At 40.0% G+C, this 23,491-nt stretch overlaps 1 protein-coding gene across 2 annotated transcripts in view; it reads left to right on the forward strand.

Moving 5' to 3' along the window:
* mroh1 (maestro heat-like repeat family member 1) overlaps positions 1-22,565 on the forward strand; it is a 52,587-nt gene extending 30,022 nt beyond the window's left edge. Inside the window, exons 23-43 of one of the 2 annotated variants that reach the window (XM_062992437.1) lie at positions 672-698; positions 2,221-2,343; positions 3,781-3,860; positions 4,077-4,215; positions 4,496-4,591; positions 6,156-6,260; positions 6,349-6,484; positions 8,839-8,951; positions 10,314-10,466; positions 11,314-11,468; positions 13,643-13,808; positions 14,610-14,815; positions 15,849-15,986; positions 16,411-16,525; positions 16,841-16,987; positions 17,156-17,344; positions 18,804-18,953; positions 19,050-19,184; positions 20,114-20,216; positions 20,342-20,407; positions 21,613-22,565. In XM_062992437.1, the coding sequence (XP_062848507.1) occupies positions 672-698; positions 2,221-2,343; positions 3,781-3,860; positions 4,077-4,215; positions 4,496-4,591; positions 6,156-6,260; positions 6,349-6,484; positions 8,839-8,951; positions 10,314-10,466; positions 11,314-11,468; positions 13,643-13,808; positions 14,610-14,815; positions 15,849-15,986; positions 16,411-16,525; positions 16,841-16,987; positions 17,156-17,344; positions 18,804-18,953; positions 19,050-19,184; positions 20,114-20,216; positions 20,342-20,407; positions 21,613-21,689 (2,619 nt within the window). In that variant the 3' untranslated portion in view covers positions 21,690-22,565. The remainder of the gene's footprint in view (positions 1-671; positions 699-2,220; positions 2,344-3,780; positions 3,861-4,076; positions 4,216-4,495; positions 4,592-6,155; positions 6,261-6,348; positions 6,485-8,838; positions 8,952-10,313; positions 10,467-11,313; positions 11,469-13,642; positions 13,809-14,609; positions 14,816-15,848; positions 15,987-16,410; positions 16,526-16,840; positions 16,988-17,155; positions 17,345-18,803; positions 18,954-19,049; positions 19,185-20,113; positions 20,217-20,341; positions 20,408-21,612) is intronic. The other variant, XM_062992439.1, reaches the window with a different exon arrangement.
* The last annotated feature ends 926 nt before the right edge of the window (positions 22,566-23,491 follow it).

The raw sequence follows: 23,491 nt of genomic DNA on the forward strand, positions 1-23,491 counted from the left end.
ATGAATATAATGCCTTCAGACTGGCTTTAATCCATTTTGGAATACGCCAGTACTAGTATAAGGAAGATTAAGGTGGAGATTTACTTCATAGTCTGCACTCCAGAATATTTATATAAATATAAAGGCAACAGTGTTCTGTTGTCAGAAAGTGTCCACTGATCAACTAATTAAAAAACACACATTGTCCATCAAAAAAGGAAACAGCTCTAATCTCTGGTCTTTGTTTGTAATAACCGGGCCAGTAAGTTTAAACAGCATATAAAGATCCCAACAACACTGCTGCACCTCATACACTCGTACCAGAACAACTACTGTGCCATTACCATGTTAGTGTCAATGCAGTGCTACAAATGGTCGTCTATCCTCACATTACCTGGTCAGTAGGGGTAATATGGGGCCATTTATAATATGGTAATATGGGGCCGACAAAGTGTATAGAGCATCATATGAGTTACAGTCAGTCATCGTATACACAAAGTCCACCTGTGTGGTTGCTGTTGCTTATAAATAGGTGTACCTAATAAAGCGCTCGGGGAGTTTATATTACATATGATTTTAAAATATACAGAACAGAAACGTGCAGATTATTTAATTGAACTTGGTTTGTAGCTTCAGGAAGAGAAAACGTGTTAAATATGTTGTACATTAAACATCTTTGATCATTTTCACAGGTTCTGGGAATTAAAGTAGAAACCAAGGTACCAAAATCCGCCTTTATTTTAAACTCTCACGCTCTCTTCTCAAGCTTCTTTGAGAACCTGTGTTTCCTTCAGTCTACAAGCCTCGAATTTATAAAACGCGACCTTCTGAACTTCTGGAAAAGGCTAAGAATAAGAAAATAAACATTTTGATTATGTCCTTATATATACTATAGAGAACGTGTACACATTTCGACCCCGGGACCGTCAGACTGTTTATTTTCTGTAAGCTCAGGTCGAAAATCATTTGAAGATTTTATCTCTGGTGTCATTTGAGTCTCGTGAAGCTTCGAGAAGTTCAGAAGGTTCCAGAAGTGAAATCTGTCCACTAACCCACTGATTGTTGTTCTTACTGAGCGCTCACATGGGTGATTTTATCTTATTTCAAGTAAAAATAACCACACTGTATGGACAAAAGTATTGGGACGCCCTTTCTAATGATTTAATTATTAAATAAATCAATTATATACAGGAAATGATGTGCTTTCAGTCACGATTGCGTCCTTGTGCATACAGATCAAGCTCTATAATGACATGAAGAAAAGGTTCACATAAAGAAACTCCGGCGTCCTGCACAGAGCCCAAATACCCACAGACATACACCGATCATGCATAACATTATGACCACCTTGTAAAAGAAAACGTGATTCGTCAGACCAGTTCCGATCCTCACGTGCCCATTGTTGGCGCTTTCGGCGGTAGACAGGGGTCAGCGTGGGTACTGTGTATTCTGACACCTTTCTATCAGAACCAGCATGAAGTTCTTCAGCAATCTGAGCTACAGTAGCTCGTCTGTTGGATCGGACCACACGGGCATCAATGAGCCTGTCGCCGGTTTACCCCTGTTCCTTCCTTGGACCACTTTTGATAGATGCTGACCACTGCAGACAGGGACACACCCCACAAGAGCTGCAGTTTTGGAGATGCTCTGACCCAGTCGTCTAGCCATCACAATCTGGCCCTCGTCAACCTGGCTCAGATCCTCACGCTCGTCCATTTTTCCTGCTTCTAACATCAACTTTGAGGATAAAATGTTCACTTGGTGCCTAATATATCCCCCCCACTAACAGGTGCCGTGATGAAGAGATAATCAGTGTTATTCACTTGGTGCCTTGGTGGTGTTCTCAGAAGAGAAAGCTCACATACAGGTCGCTCTGTTTTAATACCATTTGTTTTTGAAATAGGACGTCCAACAAGCTCACGGTCAGGTGTCCAAATACTTTTGGCCATATAGTGTATTTTAAGTTAGATTTAGGGGTTTCCTTCTGCTTACTTTTTCCCCCTTTTGCTTCATTCTTGTTTGTCGTAAGGGAAAAGAATTCTGGAGACTTGGTTAAACTGGCTTCCTCTCTTAAGCTAATACAAGGAATCTCACATTACAAAACATTTTTAAAGGTTTACAATTGAAAAAAAATTGGGCGTGATACATTCTTCCTGATAGATTGCTTATCAGGTGTAGTGTGAAGTGATCAGCCCTTTCATTTAATAATAATCGTTTGTGCTTTGTGTGTATGCTTTGCAGGACCTGACCATGAAGCTAAGTCTGATTCAGAGTGTTGGACTGATCGCGAAGGCCATCAGTACCTGCGTTGGCAAACAGGGCTTCCAGTTTAACCGCAAGCAGGAGCTCATGGTAATCATGATGGTGGGTGTTTTTATCTCTGTCATCTGAAATAGTTTATATTTTATTATTGTTTTTAAGTCTTATACTTGCATGGATCCTAATTTAAAGCTAAAAGTTTTACGGTCCGTGTAGGTCTGTGTACTTTTAGTTTCACTTCAAAAACCAAAACTGAAAAACAAGAAAATGAGCCGTTTTTCGTTTTAAGATCAAAAATCAAATAACAAACAAGCAGAAATTGAAAAATGGGTCATATTTTAATTTTCCGCAATCAAATTTTTTTTTATCAGTTCAACCGGAAATAAACACACAAGTGCGTGCATGCACTGACGTGAATATTTGCTTCATATATAGAGGGTGTAAATCAAGCACAAGTGTTGAGAAGACGTAATAATAACGTTACGCCGCGTCCCCTGTTCTGACTTTTGTGTCTGCCGTACCTTTTTCATGCCCCTGTAATTCACACAAGAACTATTTTTCCTTAATAAAAGGGCTATTCTAAGAAAAATGTTGTTGTTTAATAATGTCTCACCATTGTCACAAAATTTACATTCATGTATTTTACCGTATAGAACGCAATTCTGTAATACGTACAGAACTAATCGTACACGTCACTGTGTAACTATTACAACATTTAACGCATTTTAATCAGCGTTCTGCTTCATGCACTTTTTAGACGCTTTCTTAGTTTGTTATCGCAGATTAACCTCGCGTTTAAGAAACAGCTTTAACTAAAAATGAACCAAATAACTATTGAAATATATTTGATTGTTGTTGCTCCTTATTTACTGCAGATTTCGTTTGTACAGTGTTTATTGGTCAAGAACAAGAAATACTATAATACAAGAAAATAAATAAATGACTTCTCGGACGTCAGGGGATCATCCAGTATAAACTAACATGACCACGGCGGTGTACAACGTCCAGTACGGAAATCGCTTCCCCGTAGTGTTTTTTTTCTTCAGATAGAGCGAATATATATATGCACGTCAAATATACAAACACAAAAGTCAAAACGACAGGGGACGCATCGTCACGTTATTATTATTTTTTTTAACACCTATGCTTGATTTACACTGTCTATATACGAAATATACACGCGTCAGTGCTTGCATTTTTATTTCCAGTTGAACCTATAAAAAATGTTGATTTCGGAAAATTAAAATACGACCCGTTTTTCAATTTCTGCTTGTTTGTTATTTGATTTTTGATCTTGAATGAAAAACGATTAACGCCCCGTATTCCTGTTTTTCAATCTTGTTTTTTGAAACAAAAAATGGCCCATTTTCTTGTTTTTAAACTTTGGTATTTGAAGTGAAAAACGAATGACCAAAGATACTCGGACCTTTTACATATCGTCGCTGTCCGATGAAAAACACGTATCTCCACTTTTAGCGGTTTTCACTTTTTTACATGTGTTAATTGAGGGTATAAAGGAAATTATGTGCTTTCTGTCTGTAGGATTTCATCAAGGCGGAGCCGGTCGATGCCATGCGTACGCCAGTGCGCCACCGTGTAATGACCACATGTGCCAACCTCATGTATCTTTTTAAATCTTTATTATTCACAGTTCATGGTTATAACAATGTCCTGCAGTGACCTGTTCTAGAGAGATGGGTGCTTATTAACCGATGCAGTCTTTTTAAACAGTAACGGACCACATAGCCAACATTTCACTTTATACCATGTGTACCCAGTTCTATTTAGCATAAATACAGAACTCACTCAGAAATAAGAAACTTAACTTGAGATTTTAGAAACTTGGAACCACCGCTGAGTGAAAACGAAACTTTCGACATGCTGAAGACGTGTATAAACGGGGTCTTCGGCCTTCCTACGTTAGAAACGACGGAGCGAGTCAAAGACGATGAGCTTCTCGATCCCAAGGAACGAGAGGTGATGTTGGAACCTGACTGAGAGACGTGCACATACTTGCTGATCTGTTTAATGCTGGTTTTTAGGAGTTACAAAGCTTATTAGTTCAGCCATTCACTCTAAATGTAAGGTTTAGGTTTTTGGCCATTCAGGATTTAGCTACCTAAATATGTAATAGAATCTCTGTAGAGTGATTATAGCAGAGTAAGTAATGTTATTTACAATCTGTTTTATTACACATTGTCATTGACTGCATTTTACTGTATGTGCCATCGCTGTTGATGCCTTTGCTTTCTTCTAGGCGTTATACACGGACACCTTTAATGCTCTTCATGAGCTGCTCTGCAGTGTACTAGCCAGAGATTTAAGTCCAGATGGAATTCAGTCTGTGTTCAAGGTAAATGAATTTGTAATTATAATAATTAATGCCTGACTGGTCATGAGCTACCTGATTGTTAAATCATGGTGAATGTGTTTAATAATGATATATGTTAAAAATGAGTCCAGTTTCAGTTTTATTAAACTATAAGTGTTAACCGCTGACATTCCTGCTAGCAACAGTTTCTAAACACACTAAATACATCCAGACCCCGGTCACCTTATAAGGTTTGGTTCTGAAAGCTTTACTTCGGTGGCTGGGTAATGAATTCATGAGCAAATCAAACAGGCTGAAACACTGAAGCTGGAGAACAAAAAAAAAGAACAAAAAAAGTAATTGTAATTTGTGTAAATTGTGTAAAGTCCAGTTAAATTCCAAATTCCACACTACAAAATGTTGGAGTTTATGGAGATGAAAACTTATTTACAGATGAAATTATAATTATTTAACAGTACTCAATAACAATAGTAATAAAATAATAAAACAATACTAATAATAATAATAGTAAAAATAATAATATAACAATACTAGACAGTACTGTTACAGTATCAATAATAAAAATAATAATCATCATAGTAATAGTTTTTATTATTTTTATTATTATTAAACCAATAACATATATTAATTATAACAGTAATGATAATAATATAATAATAATAATAACAGTAATAGTAGCATAGATATAACAATAATAATATGATATTTACAATACAAATAAATCAATAACAATATTGATAACAATAGTAATAATAATAAAACAATAATATCATTAATATAACAATGAAATAATAATCATAATAAAATAACAATACTACACAGTACTGTTACACTGTTACAGTATAATAATAATAATAATAATAATAATCATCATAGTAATAGGTATTATTGTTGTTATTATTATTAATAATACAAATAAATCAATAACAATATTAATTATAACAACAGTAATAATAATAATAATAACATAGATAAATAAATAACATAATAACATAACTATTATTATTATTATTAACAATACAAAAAACTAATAATAATATTGATAATAACAATAGTAATAAAACAATAATATCATTAATGTAACACTAAAATAATAATAATAATAAACCAGTAACAATATTGATAATAACTCTAGTAAATATAATATAGCAATAATAATATCATTTATATAACAGCATATAAACAGTAATAATAACAATAACAGCAATAATAAGAAGAATTATAATAATGTTACATATTTTTGAATATGCATCCTTTTGTAAATACATAAAAACATTATATTTATTTTATTACAATATTTTGGGTGACCTTATTGTTTCTGTTGTCTCTTTGTACCCAGAATATAAATTTAGATAATCTGTGTGTAGTAGTGATGTGATTAACAGAGTAAAATTCATTACAACTAGTTACTAAACACTGAAGTCAGAGCTCGTTTATCCAGCAATCACAGAAGATCCACGATCCTGCAGAACTTCAGCTGAGTGGATCCTAACATGCTGCTAATTCTGAACTTAGATGATGCTGAGTTATCAGATTCTCTGTGTTCTTGTGCAGTACGTGAACCGAGCTCTTTCTCTTTTATCAGCATGTGGAGATCTGGTTGAGTTCCAGACACGAGCATGAGCGTGAGTGTGCGGTGAGAACCACAGCCCAGATACTGCAGTTCTACCTGGACAGTCTCAGTGTAAAGGTGTGACAGTGTGTAATCTTAAATCTTATGTTTGATCGGCTAACATGGGCATGAGAACATGCTAAACCACCTCTTTATTGATGTTCAGAACTTGGTGACGTTTCATAACCTGGGAGCTCTGTTGGGACGCTTGGCCCCGCGCTGTACGGACCCCAATGCTACTGTGCGCAAGGCTGCTGTCGACTGCATCTACGCACTCTTACACATTCAGCTGCGCTACGATGGTAACAGCACACACACTTTTTTATTAATATTGTTTTATTAACTGTTTAATAACACACACTGAAAGAATACTGTACTAAGTACTCACAGGAATGCAGGAACGACAGTCTCTAACAATACCAACGATTGTGAGACAGTCTTTAACCAAGCCAAAATGAAAACAATCCGTGATGCGAACACAGTGTAAAACAACTAAATACAGCGGTGCTTTACAGCTTGACGTCTCTTCGTTCTGGGAGTGGCGTTGAGTTTAAAAGACGTTGAGTTTTAAGATATTTTTTCCCATAAGCATGTTTGGGAAACCTGTTAATGTGTCCATGGTCCTGTGGAGCTGCAGACATTTTAGTCTCGTGTAAAATAATGAGGTTGTTTTTGACACTTATACACTGAAAATAACACAAATATAATTTAAAAACACTGAAATACAATTTAAAACAGTTAAAAATACAATGAAAGCTGCTCTTTAGCTTCACTTCTTTATTGTTTCCTTATGCTTCTTAATTGTGGAGATGCTTGATCTTGGGAGTATCGTATTCCGTTCAGTACCTGCGCATTCACATGAGAAGCGGCAAAGCTTAACGCGACTTATTGTACTAAAACAGCGAGTGAGGAATGTGATTAGTGGAGGAACTTATGAGCAGTAATAATGAAGAGAAGTTTAGTGCTCCTGTCTCCTTCTTTTACTACATTAAACCACGTTAAGCTTTATTTTGAACCAGAAGCGTTTTAGACTCTGGGAGAAGCTGATTCTGATTCTAACAGTTTCTCAGAAGCTCGAGCTGAAACACAAGTTTAAAAGTGAAACAGAGAGGAAAATCCAGATAAACACAGATACACGTGGAGCTTTCAGACCAGATCTGATGGTTATTCCACATAAACCCAGATTTGTCTCATATTCACACTTTGGTGACGTTTCATTAAGCCGAGCGCTGAACAAAGCGACAGTCGAGTTTTAAAGATTTCGAGTTCAGGAGACGTTGAGTTACAAAGTACTACTGTAAATAAATAAATATATATAACTATTTAAGCGTTTACATGATTCCCTTCAGCTCTACTCGCTGTGTGCATGACCTGAGTCGTATTTGGTCCAGTCTCTGGTTGGCGGCATTAAGGTCAGTCTTAAAAAACAGTCAGAGGACAGAGGACGATTGTAGAGCTGACTGCAGCAGTCAGAGGACGATTGTAGAGCTTTCAAAGAAAAGCTCAAAGTTTTCCACGACCCAAATCATCAAAAGTTTGGTGATACTTAAAACTGGCACAAAACTAAAAGCTGGTTTGTTCACTGTGCAGAGCTTTGATGGTACCACAGCAGCACCAGCACCATGTTGCACGTCTATATTGTTTCATTACGCTTCTTAATCGCGGAGAGCTTGGAATACCGTATTCCTTAGCGAGTTCGGTTAGACGGCGCGCACAAGCTTCTCATGTGAATGCGCCGTAACACTCACCACTTTGTTTACATAGCTGAGAATTTAAAGTAAGTGTTGAGTGAATGTGTAGGTTAGAATCGGGGCTCATTCTGTCGTTACTGTACGTTGGACTTAATGAGACGTGGCTACATCCAACTATTTTATTTTATTGTATTTATTAAGTACGGACGCCATAAACACGTGCTGCACTTTGTTTAATATGGAGCACTTGAGAATTTGATCATATGGACATAAACCCTGTTTACATTTGGTTTTTTGCCGTATTATTATGCCGTACAGTTTGTTATTAAAATAAAAGAAGCTTAAATGAGATTCTGAATTAAATTTTTTGGATTTTATCAACTAATCAATTAAATAGTCTATAGATTAATCAATAGATATAATAGATTATCAGTGGCAGCCCTAATTGTCATGTATAATTTGTGGACAAACATTTTCTGCAATGGTTAAGTAAAGGACATGCCAGAAAAACAGCCTCAGATTTTACTTAAAAATCTAAATATCATACAAACAGAAATCATGGACGTGTCAAGGTGGTTGTGGTTATTCAGAGCTGGCACAAACCTGCATGCTTATTATAAAGGCCGTGGTTCCATGAGTGCTGCGGTTTACTAGACGTGTTAGCAGGTCGGTGTTTGGTTGGTTAATGTGGTATTTAGTCAGAAATCCGAGTCGTTTTCTCTTACTTATAACAGCCAGTAATAATACGAGTGCGTGATGATCTTGGCTCGTGTTTAGGAAAAGCTGCACGTTATTCATCCGAACGTTTCGCCGGTGTGAAGACAAAGACAAACACCGACACGTCTGAGGGAATTTTAAATCTACAGTATGAGCAGTATTTACGTTTACGTTCGCGTTCAGGCGTCTTGGACGGTGCGACGGTTACAAATGACTTATATGCTACTACTGTTTTATTTTTCTACCAGGCTTCTCACTGGATTATAAAGACGACTCGGTTGAAAGTTTATTAACGATGAGAGAGAAACTCAGTGACCCCGACCCCAACGTGCTTTATAAAACCTGCTCTGATCTCACCAAGGTAAAAACACCACATCTAACACACGTCTCAGACTGTTACACACTATATGGACTAAAGTATTGTGACATTTTAGCTACATTCGTTTCTAACCAATGTAATAAATCAATAATATCAAGGGAACAGGTTAGGGAAGGCCCCTGTGCACCAAGCAAACTCTATAAAGATGTGAAAAAAAGCTCGGTTTGACCTCAGACCCATTTAACAGCTCTGGAATGAACCGGAACATCAACTGAGACTGAATTGGCAGAAATTCCCACAGACCTACTTCAAAGTCTTGTGACAGGCCTTCTCAGAAGAGCGTCTGTTGTTGAAGCTGATAAGGTCTCTCAACTCTAGGGCGGTTGTAACCAAGCGGTTAAGGTACTGGACTAGTAAGCGAAGGCTGCTGGTTCAAGCCCCACCAGAACAGTTGGGCCCTTGAGAAAGGCCCTTAACTGTGTAAACAGTAACAACAATAAAAATGGTAACCGTGACAGATAAAATTTAATAAATAAAATAGTGTGTGTGTGTGTTCATTATTTCCAAAACCGTTTATTTTTATAATGGGACGTACAACAAGCTCACGATCAGGTGTCCAAATACTTTTGACCATATAGTATAGCTCTGTACTTAATACAGATGTCAATATATCATTATATATCAATACGTAACGTCACATGGCAAACATGGTAAATAAAACATCAATATCTGTCTATTCTGATGAATTAGTGGCGCTTGATTCTGCAGCTACAGGGTTATAGATCGAGTTATAGATTTGAGTTATAGATTTTTAAATCTACAACATATATAAAGGGAGTAGAAATGCATTTTGGGGTGAAGGACACATCAAATTAAAATGGGACTCATGGGACGTAGGTGGTGTGGATTAAAAGAGTACAAACACTCACCGAGCACTTTATTAGGTACACACTTTCATTGGTCTTTGTATAAGCCACACCTACAATACAGATGACATTTCTGGGTATACAATTACTGACTGTTATCAGTCTGCTTCCCTATACCCCATTTATCAATCAAAAGCAACCCCCACTGAGCAGATATTACAGGGTGGTGGATCATTCTCAGCACTGCACTGAGACTAACGTGGTGATAACGTGTTTGGTGTACAACAAGCAGTAGCAGGTGCAGCAGTGTTGTTGGGATTTTTAAATACTGTTTAAATGTACTGGCCTCTTTATTATGAGTGGACAATTTCTGTTGGCTTTACACATTGATATATAGGCGTACCTAATAAAGTGGCCTACAGTATGCATTCCCGTACTGGATTGTTAGCTGCTCCGTGGTTACGTACAGTCGTTACATGACTATTGATTGCACTGACGTTTATGTATAACTCATTAAAATGTCCCTGTCCTGTGGCAGATCATCAGTAAGCGTCTTCCTCAGCAGCAGCTGAATGTACTGATCTTTATGCTGTTTGAAGGTCTGGTGGACTCCCAGTCCAACTGCTCCAGAGCATCGAGTGTCATTCTCAACACGCTGCTTAAAAACAGAGGGGCTACGATGCAGGATCTGGTAATTATTCGCACCGTTGGTTAGCATGGACACTCGCTCACTCACTTTCTTAACCGCTTATCCTCTTAGGGTTGCGGGGGTTCTGGAGCCTATCCCAGCTTTTCAATGGGCACAAGGCACACAGTAACACCCTGGACGGGGCTCCAGTCCATCATACCACACACACACGTTCACCTATAGGGCATTTCAGTGTCTCCAGTTAACCTGACTGCATGTTTTTGGACTGTGGGAGCTCCAGGAGGAAACCCACGCAGACACGGGGAGAACATGCAAACTCCGCCTGGGGATCGAACCCAGGACCTTCTTGCTCTGAGGCGATAGTGCTACCCACCGAGCCGCCCTTTGCATGGACACGGATCTTGAATTCTTCACGATAAGAATCAGAACTATTTAACCCCTTTGAAGTAGCGTTTCGAACTATGGCCCGCTAGTCTGTAGGACCTAAAGTTGGGCTACAACATGATTAAACCATTAGAACTCCAAAATCACCCGTAATTTGCTTCGGCTGTGATGTTTTATATAAACAACACCGGAGATTCAAGTGATCAAGGTGTCTTGGAACCATGATGTAAACAAAGAAGCTGCACACAAATCACAAGAGATCATTTCCTTGCACCGAAAGACCTTGAACGACACGTCTCTGCTCTGCTCCGTAAAATCCGGTCCCCCCGTGGTTCACAAGATGTAACATAAAGCCTCCACAATGGGGCGTTAGCGTGCAAGTTTATTTAATTGTTATTATTTTCTATGCGACCCTTAAAGCCTGTATTAGACAATATCAAGGCAGAAGGACGTTCCACTGAGTATGAGGCTGTGTGTGTGTGTGTGGGGTGGGTGTGTGTTTCAGGTTCCGGAGGTGTTGGAGGTTTTGCACGTTCGCCTGCAGCTCATCTCTGAAGAGCAGGTGAAGGTCGCCATTGCACAGTCCATCCTCATCCTGGCCACACAGCATCTGCAGACCGTCGTCAACACTCTCATATCCTATCCTCTACCTTTCGACAGGTAAGAAAATTAAATTCAGTTACTTTTTCAATTGTAGTTCTAATTAGCATTAGTATTTTGTAACTATGGACCAAAATTGGCTTTTACTGGGAAATATACACCGATCAGGCATAACATTATGACCACTAGGTGAAGTGAATAAGACTGATCATCTCTTCATCACGGCACCTGTTAGTGGGGGGGATATATTAGGCAGCAAGTGAACATTTTATCCTCAAAGTTGATGTTAGAAGCAGGAAAAATGGGCGAGCGTGAGGATCTGAGCGAGTTTGACAAAAGTCAGATTGTGATGGCTAGACGACTGGGTCAGAGCATCTCCAAAACTGCAGCTTTTGTGGGGTGTGCCCCCCCCCACAGTGGTCAGTATCTATCAAAAGTGGTCCAAGGAAGGAACAGTGGTAAACCGGCGACAGGGTCCTGCACGGCCAAGACTCATTGATGCACGTGGGGAGCGAAGGCTGGCCCGTGTGGTCCGATCCAACAGACGAGCTACTGTAGCTCATGCTGGTTCTGGTAGAAAGGTGTCAGAATACACAGAGCATCACAGTTGCAGGGCTGTTTTGGCAGCAAAAGTGGGACCAACACAATATTAAGAAGGTGGTCATGATGTTATGCCTGATCGGTATAAATCCAGACTATAGGCAAGATCCCTTGTAATAATAAAGGGTAGTGAAAGCTGTATTTATATAAAAATATTGGAAAATATTAGGGCTGGGTTTATAAAATAGATTTTTCGATTCGAATCGATCTTTATTTGAACGATCCGATATCGATTCATATAAACGCGAGATCGATCTTTTAAATACGCCCCTTTTTACGGTGCACACGGAAATCTGTTACCACTACACAACTTTTTGCACTGATTTTCGCTCGGCGACGGGTCGGTGCTGGATCCGGGAGGAACTCGGTGTTCGCTCTGCGATCAAAACTCGGCTCTCGATCGACGTGAGAAACAGCGAGGGGAAACACAGGGGCGAGGTTGTAAACAGGTGGAGCGCAATATAGTTTCTATCAGAATACATCAGCACACACGCGAGTTTTACAGTATTTCTGACCTGATCGTTCTCTACAAAACTAAATATTTATTAACCTCCAACTCACTACAGAACGATCCATGCTGCTCGTGTTGCCAAATCCACTCAGATTCATTTATTTCATCAGCGCACAAACTTTCATCTCTCGCTACTTGTTGATGTGCATGTTTGGACGTGGTATCATTAAACCTTTCATCACTTCTCACATGTGTTTTCGTGACAGAACGTAGTTTTGGAGAGCAGAGAAGCTCGCCTGTGATTCCCCCTGGTGATAGATGGTGTAAAACCCCCCATCGCCGATCAGTCGTGTAGTGTGAACATTACAGCGACCAGGTGTTAATCAGAGTGTCGTGTCGTGTAAACTTGGCATAAGCTGTTCAACAGCCAGGTGTATGTTTACATTACATTTACACTGTTGTAGCGTGTCAGACATATAAAATAATAATAAAAAATGAATGTTACTGTTTTCTGTTTTGGATTAATTATTTATGTAAACAAAATACACAAATATTTTTAATAATGAGTGTTCTTTGTACAATTATCACATTCGTTCTCTGAACATCTTTACATATTTAAACAAAACCTGTTAATGTAACTCAAATATGCCTAAATGTGTTGAATCGAAATTGAATCGAAAATCGAATCGAAAATCGAAGATCGAATCGAATCGGGACCTTGTGAATCGGAATCGAATCGATCCAGGAAATTAGTGGCGATACCCAGCCCTAGAAAATATAGACTGTAGTTGTGTAAATATCCATGACCCTTAGACATAAAACACTAGAATTATAAATATTTTAATTGTAAACATTTATCAGCTTGTCGGGCGTTATTTTGGGAAGGTTTGCAGACTGAAGCTGATGGTATTTTGTGACGATAACAATCAGAACTAAGATTTATAACTCTAAATGTTTCTGCAGAGCTATATTTTGCTTTAAATAAAGTCTTTATAGGTGAAATTATTTTAGAGTAGCAGAATATTTTGTTTACGCTCATAGTTATTCAACCCTTACAAAACCTCACTGATATTACAACCCATTGCTAGTCTGTAGGACGTAAAGTTGGGCTACAACATGATCAAACCATCGGAACTCAATAACCACTCATAACTTGCTTTGTGTTCTGTCTGGTGTCTTGTAGTTGGAGCTGTGAGATGTGGGTGGCTCTGGGGGCCGACAGCACCGTCGCCCGGCAGATCATGGAAATGATCATCGAGAAGCTGAACGTCATGGTTCCTTACATGGATAAGAAGGATTTCATGATGAAATCGGGCATGAACAAGGTGGCCACCAGTCAGCCTTTAGCAGTGAGTGGTTTGATTTTAAACGTCGTGTTTTAGGATCAGACCTGCTGGAATTCGGCACCGAGTTTAGCCAGTTATTGTGTTATTAGATGTTACCAGTGGGATGTGATGATAAATGTAAATAACAGAGCTGGTAAAGAATTAATGTGCATTTATGTATGCATTTCTCCCAATTTAGTCATAGCCAATTACTCTACCGCTGCTGGGGACCTTGATCACATCCGAGCAGGGTATATTCCCCAGTACACACCCCGTCTGACACATCCACTGCCCTCCGACCCCTTTTTATTCGCCCGTACTTCGGTGGATTCGTGTGTGGGGCCAGTCTCACACATGGAGAGTCACGCACCGACCCCCACGTTCCTCCACATCTGTACAGGCGCCTCGGGCTACTAACCAGGGTCCTTACACAGCGTCAGAGACCCCTGAACTGTCTGCACTGCCAGTCGAGCCCACTAGGGGGCGCTCAGCTGACCGGTAGCAGAGGCGAGACTCGAACTTGGAACCTCTGTGCCACACAGAGTATTAGTGGGAATAGTTTAAGAAAGGGTTTTATTGGTGACAAATCAAGGTCCACATGAGTCAGTGGGGTCAGAGTGGGCACAAATTTCCACATGTGCACTCCGAAATCATACAGACAACCTTCCCAACAGAGCTGAGGCTGTTATAGCTGAAGGGACGTGGGGTAACTTTATATTAAAGCCTGTGGTTTTGGAATAGAATGTCCAACAAGCTCGTAGCAAGATGTCCACATACTTTTGGCCATATAGTGGCTGTATAATGCCTGTTTCTGCGTGTGTACAGATGACCTGCGCCCTGCGTGAGATGATGCTGAACGGACACACCGAGGAGGCCGTGCTGGCCCTGTTCCCTCAGCTCTTCAGCGCCCTGCTGGTGCGCATGGGCTCCAGCGTGGGGGTTCAGCTCTCCAAAGACATCAACAGCAACAGCATCGGAGCCGACCGCAAAGGCTGCAGCAAGAGCACGATTGCCAACTTCGACGTCTGCGGGTGAGTCACGCCGGGACGTCCGCGGTATTTATTTGAGTTTGGAAAAACGGCAAGTCGTTTCATGACTCGCAAAACAATGACTCGTAAACAACGAGTCCCGAGCATCAGCATGTGTTAACATTAGTTACGTGTGACAATTATATATACATCTAACCCACAATGGGTAAAAATTACAGCCAGCTTCCGGCGTAGTGATGAAGCGTCGCTCCCTACTCCCTCCTTTGGATTGGAATCTCACTTAAAATGGTGGAATACCCTACGTAGTGCACTTCACAGGAACAGCCGGGGTGAATGGGACGCTCCTACAGAATCGGCGCTAACGATTGTAAGAACCGCTTTCTGAACCAATCAGAGCTTCTGATTGTAATTGTTAGTAAGAAATGCTGTTATTTGCATTTATTCAGTTTGCGTCACACAGATGACGTGGTAATGAAACGCTCGATCGGCTTTCTGACGACTTCCTGTTTTACTTCACGACCGGGAAAAGTTTGGAGGTTTTTAATTATAAGCACATTTACAAAATAACGGATTCTGTTCCTAATGGGACGCACGCTTATAAATGTAATAGCATCTGGAAGAACAGAAGCTCAGGTAAGCAGCGGTTATGATTGTTTTGAAAACAAAACGTATCAGTTGAAGCTTTTAACTGGAACCTTCTTGTTACGGAAATTACATTCATTTACACAATGAGGAGGAAAGTAAAGGCACGAAGTAAAACGGCTAAATACACTCGCTAATCTGTTGTTGTTTTTTATCTGAACTTACAGATTATTTCTTTATTTCTACGCTACATTTCCAATATATGTTTTGTGTTTATTATATCGACTCGTGACTTAACTTGGACTCTAGCCTAAAGACTCGTGACCTGACTCGGAACTGGAACCCTGTATTTCTAGTCAATGTCTATATGGACCACACTGCCATGCCGGATTAAAAAAAGGGTCTTCCCCAAACTGTTACACTTTGACGGTGTTACGATATGCCGTGATAGAACTTATGCACCCCTCTCCGCCCCCTCTCCCCCTCTCTATAGCGTGGCGGTTGAAGCTTTGCGGATCCTGATCGCTCGAGCTCGTCTGGATTCAGTAATAAAGGCGCTGGACCAGGAGGACGTGTGGGACAGGATGAAGGACCCTCAGCAGCACACTACAGGGGTCACACTGCTCTCCAGGTAATCACTCGTCCCTGTAAAGCACCACACACAGACCTGTTTGTGTCTCAGTGTCGTCTACTTTAGGTCAGCCTCTTAAATCCCTTTAAATCGGCCTTCTGTCATGCACATAATTAGAAATGACAAAAAATGCCCACCGAGGTCACAGAATTTGACGGCCACAGATTTTGGTGCAACACGCTAGGGCGCCCATTCCACCGTTCTTTTAAGGTCTGCTAGTTTGCAGGAAGTGGCACCAGTACCTTGTTTGTGGAAAGCAGATATGATTGGCTGAACCTCTGTGCCTCTGTGTTCCACTGACTTAGCACCAACAAAGCATCACAGGCTTATATTTGGCTCTGTATTAAGTATCTTTTCCTATATGTAATGATCAACCTGTTTGCTGTTTGTTTATTAGCTTTGTTTTTCTTCATGGCTCTTTCAGAGCGATGGCAAGGCATGCTGGTCCTCGTCTCCCAGCCATAGGGGAGAATCTGTGTCCCTCCCTGAGTAACATCTACGAGTGCCAGAGGATCACAGTTACGGCCTTCTTCTCCGAGGTAAGAAGTTATGGCGTCTGTGATGGCACACAAAGGTCAGCTAGAGTTCAGGAACACCCACAGGTTATGAGCGGTCAGCGATTTGGGGTTCTAGAGGTGGAAAGTCGCTGCCGGTGTGAACAAAAAAGATGCGTCTAAAGAGCAACACTTGACCGGAACTATAAAATAAATATAAGAGAATTATTTACCTTTCCTGCCGTGAATATAACCACTATGCAGGCACGGCGTAAAAACATTTAAATCAATCAATAAATAAATAAACATATGTTTAAAAAGTGGTTACAGTCCGTCTTTTTGTCTGTTGTTTGTCTGTAGCTTCTTAACCACCATGTGGTGACGGAGCTGATGATGATCGACGTGTTGATGAACAAAATGATGGAGAGGATTTCCGACCCCTGCTGTACCGTGCGCATGCTGGCCATCAGAGGCCTGGGGAACATCGCTGTGGGCTCACCGGAGAAGGTGCCGGAATCTAACTTTCCATTTAATAAATTCCATTTTGACAAGGAATGGGGGGTCGGAACAATTTGTCAGTGCGCTGTCAGTGCTGGTCCCGACCCTGGGTGGAAATAGGAGGGTTGCCAGACATTTGTGGCGTTAAACGTCTCGATTTCTTGTTTTAACTTCCAGGTGAATAAATATGCTAAAGAACTGCTGGCAGCCATGAGTTCAGGTATGGAGGAGAAGGACGACCCCGGTAAGCTCATCACCCTTGAGGCCATGTCTGGCATGTCCAAGGTGTTGGTCTACCTGGATCAGAAGAACGTGCACATGCTGGTGGTTTACATCTTTATGAAAATCAGACCCTTCCTGGAGAACGTGAGTGAACGAAGATGTAATGTCATAAAAAAGGTGTCTTGTGTCTAAACTGTACGACTGTCCAGTAGTCAAATACATCAGGAACAAAAAGGGGCGTCCGTACCTTCACCCATAATAAAACTGGTTCACTTTGGCTCTCGGGTTTTTGCTTTTGGCTGAGCACCAGTTCTTGGGTTCTTGCGCTGTGCTGTTGTAGGTACGAGTGCTTTTTGGTCCTACTTTTTTATTTACATTTACGTTTTCGGGACTTAGGAGACGCTTTTATCTGAAGCGACTTACAGTACTGTGACAGTATACAGTCTCAAGCATTTGAGGATTAAGGGCCTTGCTCAAGGGCCCAACAGTGGCAACCTGGCTGCGACCTTTTGATTACTAGTCATATGTGAATGGCTATTAGACAGACAGACAGACTGACTGACTGACTAATAGACAGACAGACAGACAGACAGACATACTGACTGACAGACAGACAGATAGATAGATAGATAAACTGACTGATTGACTGACTGACTCACAGACAGACAGACAGATAGATAGGCAGACAAACAGACAGATAGATAGACAGACAGATAGATAGATAGACAGACAGACATACAGACAGACAGATAGATAGACAGACAGATAGATAGACAGACAGACAGATATACAGACAGATAGATAGACAGACAGATAGATAGATAGACAGACATACATACAGATAGATAGACAGACAGACTGACTGACTGACATACAGACAGACAAATTACATAGATAGATAGATAGATAGATAGATAGATAGATAGATAGATAGATAGATAGATAGATAGATAGACGGACGGATAGACAGATAGATAGACAGACAGACAGACTGATTGACAGATAGACTGACAGACAGACAGACAGACTGATTGATTGACAGACAGACAGACAGACAGACAGACAGACAGATAGATAGATAGATAGATAGATAGATAGATAGATAGATAGATAGATAGACTGACTGATTAATTGATTGATTAATCCCAAAAGTCAAGTATGGCAGTAGCTAAAGGTACGTTATAAACAATTATTAAGTAAGTAGGTAATAAATATAATAAAGATGTAATATGTGATATAATAGACAAATTTAAAAGTGTTCTTTTATATTATATGTATTATTAATATGTATTATTATGGTTAAATGATGTTTTCTGTTCACTAATGTTGGAATTCATGTCGAGCTGCACCACAAAGCACACGCGCTTCTACTTAATCGTATGTCCGATTAGTTTACCACTAATTTACTATTTAGTCTATCTCTAAATTCTAAATTTTAACACGTCACTAGACTGCTGTGCCGCTCGTGTGCACCGGTGTGGTTGTTTTTATTTTAAAGCATGTTTGTTTTGTACATTCACTATGTTTATGTAGTCACATTTTGCAGCCACTGCAGTTTTACTGATTAAAATGTCTCGTTTTGATATTGTTGTGCGTTCTGCAGGAGAACGACGAGATCCGCTGTGCTTCCATCATGCTCCTGGGGAACCTGTCGAGGTTCGGCGTGGGGGAGCCCGTCTTTAAGGACCAGATTCACAACGTGTTGGTCAGTCTGCTCCTGCACCTTAATGATCCCAGCGTGCAGGTCGTCAAGGTCAGTGTGAATCTGCTCTGTCCGATACCTTTATTAAGCTCACGTAGCCCTGATTGGCCGAAAGTTTGACGTGCGGTCGTGTTTGTGTCTTTACAGGCCTGTAAGTACGCCATGCGTGTGTGCGCCCCCGCTGTGGGTTCTGAGCAGATCAACACCATGTTTCAGAACCATCTACACGAGGAGAAGAGTCTGCACTATGGAGAGTTCATAAACGACCTCATCAAGTACATAGTGAGTGGAGCACATGGCACCTTAGTGGCATACTGTATATACACTGATCAGTCATAACATTAAAACCACCTCCTTGTTTCTACACTCACTGTCCATTTTATCAGCTCCACTTACCATATAGAAGCACTTTGTAGTTCTACAATTACTGACTGTAGTCCATCTGTTTCTCTGCATGCTTTGTTAGCCTCCTTTCACCCTGTTCTTCAATGGTCAGGACCACCACAGAGCAGGTATTATTTAGGTGGTGGATCATTCTCAGCACTGCAGTGACACTGACATGGTGGTGGTGTGTTAGTGTGTGTTGTGCTGGTATGAGTGGATCAGACACAGCAGCGCTGCTGGAGTTTTTAAACACCGTGTCCACTCACTATCCACTCTGTTAGACACTCCTACCTAGTCGAACCACCTTGTAGATGTAAAGTCAGAGACGATCGCTCATCTATTGCTGCTGTTTGAGTTGGTCATCTTCTAGACCTTCATCAGTGGTCACAGGACGCTGCCCACGGGGCGCTGTCGGCTGGATATTTTTGGTTGGTGGACTATTCTCAGTCCAGCAGTGACAGTGAGGTGTTTAAAAACTCCAGCAGCGCTGCTGTGTCTGATCCACTCATAGCAGCACAACACACACTAACACACCACCACCATGTCAGTGTCACTGCAGTGCTGAGAATGATCCACCACCTAAATAATACCTGCTCTGTGGTGGTCCTGACCATTAAAGAACAGCATGAAAGGGGGCTAACAAAGCATGTAGAGAAACAGATGGACTACAGTCAGTAATTGTAGAACCACAAAGTGCTTCTATATGGTAAGTGGAGCTGATACAATGGACAGTGAGTGTAGAAACAAGGAGGTGGTTTTAATGTTATGGCTGATCAGTGTAAGTATTAGGATTTATTGATGTCCACAAATGCTTTCGTTCTTTACAGATCCAGGACTTCCCAGGTATGATCAATTTCTACCATGTCACCGTCATCCAGTTCTTTAAGAGTAACTGGGCGGAGATCCGAGCCAGTGCTGCTATGTTTATAGGTACGACGATCCTCATGCATGTTCCCATGTTGGCTTTGTTTATGGTTAGGTTCCTCTAATGAATACCTGTAAATGTGTGTGTGTGTGTGTGTGTGTGTGTGTGTGTGTGTGTTTCTGGATTTTAGGGTTTTTACTGGGAAACCTGCCTGAGGAACAGTTCTCACATATGAACATGGGAAACGTGACTAAAGGTGAATGTTCTGTTAGATATTGGGTTGTTAGATGTTCATGGTGATCACACCTTCACAGTGCCACATGTAGGTATTATGGTATCACGTTTCCATACGCAAAAACACCTACTGTACATTCAAACCCCTCAATCTATACAGTCATGTGAAAAGGTTAGGACACCCCATGAGAACCTTTGTCTTTTTGAACATATTTAAACATACAGTATGAACATTTGAGTCTCACTTGAACAGTACTGAGAGATGGAGCTTATATAACTAAATAAATAAAACTGAAAAAAAACTACTTTTAAATCCAAGTTGTAAAATGTAATGAACAAAAATGGAAATTTATTGTGAGGAAAAAGTTAGGACACGTCCTAATAGCTGGTATTTCCCCCTTCGGCTGAAATAACTTCAGTTAGACGTTTCCTATAACCACCTACCAGTCTCCCCACTCCTCCATGCATAATTTCTTCAGCTGTGTGAGGTTGGAGGGGTTTTGTTGCTGTGAAAGGGGTAAAAGAGGCGATTTATCAGAGTTGCAAATAGGGATAATTCTTAGCTTTCGGGCAGAGGGTGGCAGTATTTCTGAAACTGTGCAGTTTGTGGACTGTTCGTGTGCGTATGGGGTTTCAAAGTAGACGGACGGTCATTGCATCTCTGCTTACGAAGTTGCTTTGGCAGAAAAGGCGAAGGGTCGTCTACTTTGACAATACACATTTTCTGCTTTATGGAACGGATGGACAAACACCCAGCACCTATTGCTGGAAGAACATGAGCTGGTGGTGGCAGCGTGGAAGGCACTCTCAACCCATTTCGACTGTGTACTATACTAAAAGCATTATAGTGTGTCCAGCCTTACAGTAACAACAATAAATAAAATGACTAAAATACTAGAAAATCTATTAAATCCAGTATTGTTATGACTATATTTGTTGCTAATACTACTCATGTCTTTTAAATGCTCACATATTTTTATTACAATCGATTTTTAAGATTGTGGACATTCAGATGTCTCTTAGCTTTGTTCCTATATTAATAAAGGAATTAATAAGGTATTATTATACATTAATACAGTGGAACCTCACTTTTTATTCACAGTTTGTTCTAGTAGGCTGTTCGGATTGCGATTTGTACAAATTCCAAATCTAATTTTCCCCATTAATCAACATACAGCTTTGATTTTTATGGACGTGAGCACTTATTTCTTTGTGTTTCTCCGACAGCTCTGGTCATGCTGCTGCAGGATCCAGATCCTCTCGTCCGGATGAAGGCGGCAGAAGCCATGGGCCGGTTCCACTGAACGTCCTCTCGGTCCGAGAGCTCAAAAGCCATCGTGTGTTCGTACTTGAATTAATCCTTTAAGTGACCAAAGACTGTACACTACTTCTGTAAATGCAGCATTAGAGCGGAGGGGTTTTGGAGGGATCGATATGTTGTTAGGTCTATTGTAAACGTTGTGTGTCCATATCAACTTCAGATGAGGTTTTCTCAGCATTAAAGCTGCCGTTTTCAGGATGGTTTTGTTCTACCGTGATTGGTGGGCTGATATGTGCGTCTGACGGACCTTCAGTGAAAGAACAGCAGGATCTTTTGTGCCATAATAATCCTGCCATACTGAGAAAATCGTTCATGTTGTGCTGACCGAGATGACCAAGATGTCTCTGATTTGGCAAAGCACAGCCATAACAGTGCCACAATCATATAAGTGTAAGATCTGACAATGAATCTCATTTCATCATCATTTTATTGTACTTCAGCTGCCAATTTCAGTCCTATTTTCTTAATAAACAATAAAAGTGTTACATTATGGTACAGTTCTGAACATAACGTTTGCTAATAGTGCAGAAATGTTCAGTTTTTATCCTTTTTTTCATTATTATAAGAAGAGTATAAATTCAGCAAGTGAAAACTGAAAGGTCAGTTCATTTTGTTACATATGATGCCCTACAACCAGGTTAGAAAATGAGCCAAACTCCTCAGATTAGGTTTAGTCTGGTGTCCAGTAGGTTCTGACCAGTTTAAAGATGAATAAATCATTCACATCGTACACGGTTCTCTTTTTTTCCTGTCTTTTCTCTGATTCATGTATTTTAAGGGTGATCATGTATTGTGGGTGGAAATCTAAACTCTGAATCTGTATTTTATTATTGATTCATTAAAGTTGCTTTGAAACACACACACACACAGTGTTGAAATTATTCTGAATTAAAGTGGAGTGGAGTTTTATTATTCATGTGCACAGTAGAAACAGCAGCTACACAATCTGTACAATGAAAGTCTTACTTTGCTCGTCCTCCGAACGTCAATAGTGAGTAAATACACACATAAAAGAGGATTAAACTAACATAATACAGAAAACGTATAAAAATAAACTGAGGCAGCAATAAAAAAAAATTACTAAAACTAATTACTGTACAAAGTGAAAAGAATGAAAAGAATAAATAACTTGTTTCCATTCATAAAAAGTGCATACTGAGCTCTCTGTCTGTTTACCACATAGGTAAACCATCACTGATCATCAGCCTGTGTGTCCAGCATTTAAACTGGTCTTGTGGTTTGTTCATGTTGTAGATGTTGCAGCCCAAAAGCCCAGCTGTACCACAAATAAAATCTTCTGTTCCATTTCATCTATGGCTTTTCCATGGGTCCACAAAACCAACGTCTGGTTGGAGTGGAAATAAATTTGCAGGTGATGGTTAAACCTGAGAAAACTAAAAAAGTTCATAGCAGGAATATAGTATACAGACTATGATCTAAGGGGAATATTCCATCTATATGCTGTTATTTTAAGTTTACAGATTACTTTGATTAGTTAGCAGATATACAGTGGTGTTCAAAAATATAGCAGTGATTTTAAAAAAGCGAATAAAGCACAAAATCATTATAATAACTTTTATTTCCATAAATGCAAATGCACTGAAAATACTACACTTTCAATTCTAAATCAAAACATTAACAACATTTAGTCAGTTTGTGTTAATCCTTTACAGAAAATTAAGAAAAATGAATATTAGGCTGTTCAAAATAATAGCAGTGCAGCATTTTTCTTTAAAAACTCAAAAAATTTATCTATAAACTGAAAATGTTTGAGGTTTCACTTTA

Source organism: Trichomycterus rosablanca, chromosome 3, assembly GCF_030014385.1.
Source record: "Trichomycterus rosablanca isolate fTriRos1 chromosome 3, fTriRos1.hap1, whole genome shotgun sequence".
NCBI lineage: Eukaryota > Metazoa > Chordata > Actinopteri > Siluriformes > Trichomycteridae > Trichomycterus > Trichomycterus rosablanca.